Genomic DNA, 3,139 nt, shown 5'->3' with positions numbered 1-3,139 from the left:
TATGGGATTGGACCATCAGGATGTAAATTAGAGCCCAAATTACGATCACTCCAGTGGCTTAGTATCAACCTATGAACCAGGAGGTCCCGGTTCGATTCCCGTCAAGGGCACAATAACCAGGGTTGTAGGTCTATCCCTAATGGGGGGACATACAGGAGGCAGCTGACCGTTGTTTCTGTCTGATCATAGAGGTTTATGTGGTGTGTGAATCCCTTGGCCATAATTCTCTGAACTAGTAAAGATATATGTGGCGGGGGGGGGGGGGTAAGGGCAGAGGGTGGGGTGAGAACCAGGTGGAGGGGAGCTATGGGGGAAAGAAGAGGAACAACTGTAATAATCTGATCAATAAAGATTTAATTTAAAAAAAAAGCAATGTCTCTTGCCCCTGGTTTGGGGAACTGACCCTCCCAGAACCTCAATATTTTTCCAATGGACTATTTTGGCCATGTGGCTTGCCTGGTTGCCACGCATATATTCCCCTTGTGTCATTTTCACCATTTTCTAAAGAAAAACCGTCTCGGGCCTATTCTATAGCATCCACGAAGAGATTGGGCTCAGGCCAAGAGGCCAACCAAAATCAGGTGGGGCGCGACCCCTTGAACTAGCCTTTCCCTCTACATGAGTATAGAGAGTCCCGGAAGCATCCCTAATTTGTGAGAAATGGCTCATCTATCCAAATTTCAAATGAGGGACTGGGAAATAAAAACATGGTGAAAATGAGACTTTTAAGAACACTCCCGAGAGTGTGCAACCATTTTACAGAATCACAATAAAGGTGAGAGGCAAGTTACCTAGTAATTAATGGGCTAACTTAACAGCTGTGCCTGGCTGTAATGCTGAATTCTCTAAAAGGCTAAAACTTCTACCGGGTGGTGGCAGAAGTGGCTAAGGGCTGTGATTAACTCCTATTATGCCTGATGGGAAGATCTAGAGTCACGCTCTTATGCCAGGAGTGGGAAACAGTTAGCTGGCTCCCCATTTCTTAACTCTCACCTAGAAGTTTTTCCCCAGTACCCTTACTATAAAGGCCTGCACAAATGGAGACTGAGGAGTTAAGCTTAGTGGGATCTGGACTGCGGATGCAGTGGTTTTGGCTGGGTACTATTTGACCTGATTGAGGTAGAAAGCAGAAGAAAAAGGCAGATGAAAGGAGCAGTGAAGGAAAGAGAGAAATGCCCACTTTTTAGACGACAGCCAAGTTTAAGTGCTGGCAGGCATCCATCAGCCTCCAAAGTCATACAAGAGACAGAAAAGGGACAGAGGGACAGACTCTATTGCTACTCACCATTCGACATGAAGAGGGTTGACTGACTTACTGAGAAATTCCTGGCCAACGCACCATTTGAAACAGAATTTTTGGACTGGAACCTGGATTCTTTGTCCGCTGGAGTCGAAGAACAGAATGGACTCTTTCCCTCTCCCCAGGTGGGAGTCTGTACTTGTTCTTCAATAAATTTCCACCTTTGCTATACTGCCCTCTGTCTGTGGATTCATTCTTCGACTCTGGCAGACAAAGAATCTGGGTTCCAGTCCAAAAATTACGTATCAGTGGAGGCCAAACCTGCAAAGCAAGTATGTGCCCTTGATCAGGAATCAAACCCATGACCCTTCAGTGCATGGGCCAACACTCTAACCACTGATCAACACTGGCAAGGTCCCCTTTTCTTTAGATGCCTCTTCCTCGTTCTTTTATTTGATAAACAGTTACACATGTCAATCAATTGTCTGGCACCAATTCATCTCCAACAGGAATCCCCAATTAAGGGTGTGGTGAAAAAGGAAACTTTTTTTTCGTGCAGAACAGCTAAAGTGTGATATAGCACAGCTATGAAAATAGCACCACTGTGAGGCAGCCTTAGGGCCAGGCAGGCCTAGGGCCAGCCCCTCTGCAGCAGTCAGCTCCAGACTAGGGAGTGGGAGATGCAGTCTTGAGTTTCAGTAGAAAGGGAAAGATTCCTTTCAGAGCCAGAGGGGAGCTGGCTATATGGACAGAAGTCTCCACCTCTGGTCCCTAATTAGTCTGTTGTCATGCAAATTAGGACTTCAAATCCTCACAGTTTGGTCCAAAAGGCACAGTCCTGATGGGTCAGAACAGAGCTGCTATGGTTGATTGTAGCTGCCACAACTCTGATTGGATGGGAAAAGCCTCAGTCCTATTGGTTGAAATAGGATTCCAGGAACTCCCTTATAAGGGCTTGCTCAGATAGCAGGAACACAGTTCAGTGCAGGCTTCTTCCTGAAGTGCAGTTTGCAGTAAGAGACCTCTGTGTAGAAATGCCTTCTAAGCACTTTGTTTTTTAAGTTTGAGCCACCAGAAGCCCTTCTTAGTTGGCATCTTCTTTCTCAGCGATCACACACAGAAAGAACCACTCCTCAATACTAATACTTTGTCCCACTCACCTGCCAAACTGGCCACCCCTCCATCCACTGACCTTGCCAGTGGCAAAGGGGACAGGAAAGATAAGCCCGTTACCCAGAGACCCCTCCCTCCTCCTCCACTCCTCTCCCCACAACTGTGGGCTGCCTGACTGCCTGAGGCGGGAAGGAAGCCTGCGGTTTGTGCAACAGGCCTCCCTCCCAAACCCTCCCTCCCCCAGGCGAGCTGTTTCACTTCCTCCCGAACTCCCCTCAGGCAGGGAGTATCTCAGTGCCCCACAGCCTTCGCCATGGCTGATACATATGCGGTGGTGCAGAAGCGCAGGGCTACTTCAGGCCCCGGGTCAGGGTCTGGGGCATGCAGCACGGAGGGAGCACCGCTCTACAGCCATGTGACGCCGGGCACCCGCTGGCCGCAGGCACCCACAGAGGAGGGGGCACAACTGGGCGGTGGTGAGTTGACAGGCCGGGGGAGGGGCTGGGGAGGGCCGGCCCCATCTCCTTCTGGGGACCCCCACAGCTGGACCCTCTGCCCCAGGAGATCTGGCCACCGCCTGGCTGCTGTCCACTTGCTGGTCACGACCGGAAGTGTCCCAGGCCAAACCGCAGGGCCTGCACTGGGTGCGCTTCTCCGGAAGTCACCTTGTTTGAGCAGAGGTCTGGGACCTGCCCCCTCCTCCCCTCTCCCTCATTCCCACCCCCACTCTCTATGGGAGCCCATGCGTGAAGACTGGTTTCCTGCCTGCAGTTCCTGCTGACCCGA

At 50.6% G+C, this 3,139-nt stretch overlaps 1 protein-coding gene across 1 annotated transcript in view; it reads left to right on the top strand.

The window, feature by feature from the left end:
- Positions 1-3,138, top strand: part of PTPN18 (protein tyrosine phosphatase, non-receptor type 18) — a gene marked incomplete at its 3' end in the record, with an annotated part of 16,709 nt that extends 13,571 nt beyond the window's left edge. Inside the window, 2 exon segments of the mRNA XM_023751309.1 lie at positions 2,598-2,829; positions 3,125-3,138. Coding sequence (XP_023607077.1) covers positions 2,598-2,829; positions 3,125-3,138 — 246 coding nt within the window.
- Position 3,139: the final 1 nt, after the last annotated feature.

The sequence above is a fragment of the Myotis lucifugus genome, unplaced genomic scaffold (assembly GCF_000147115.1).
Source record: "Myotis lucifugus unplaced genomic scaffold, Myoluc2.0 scaffold_19, whole genome shotgun sequence".
Taxonomy (NCBI): domain Eukaryota; kingdom Metazoa; phylum Chordata; class Mammalia; order Chiroptera; family Vespertilionidae; genus Myotis; species Myotis lucifugus.
This window is presented reverse-complemented; position numbering and strand designations above follow the sequence as displayed.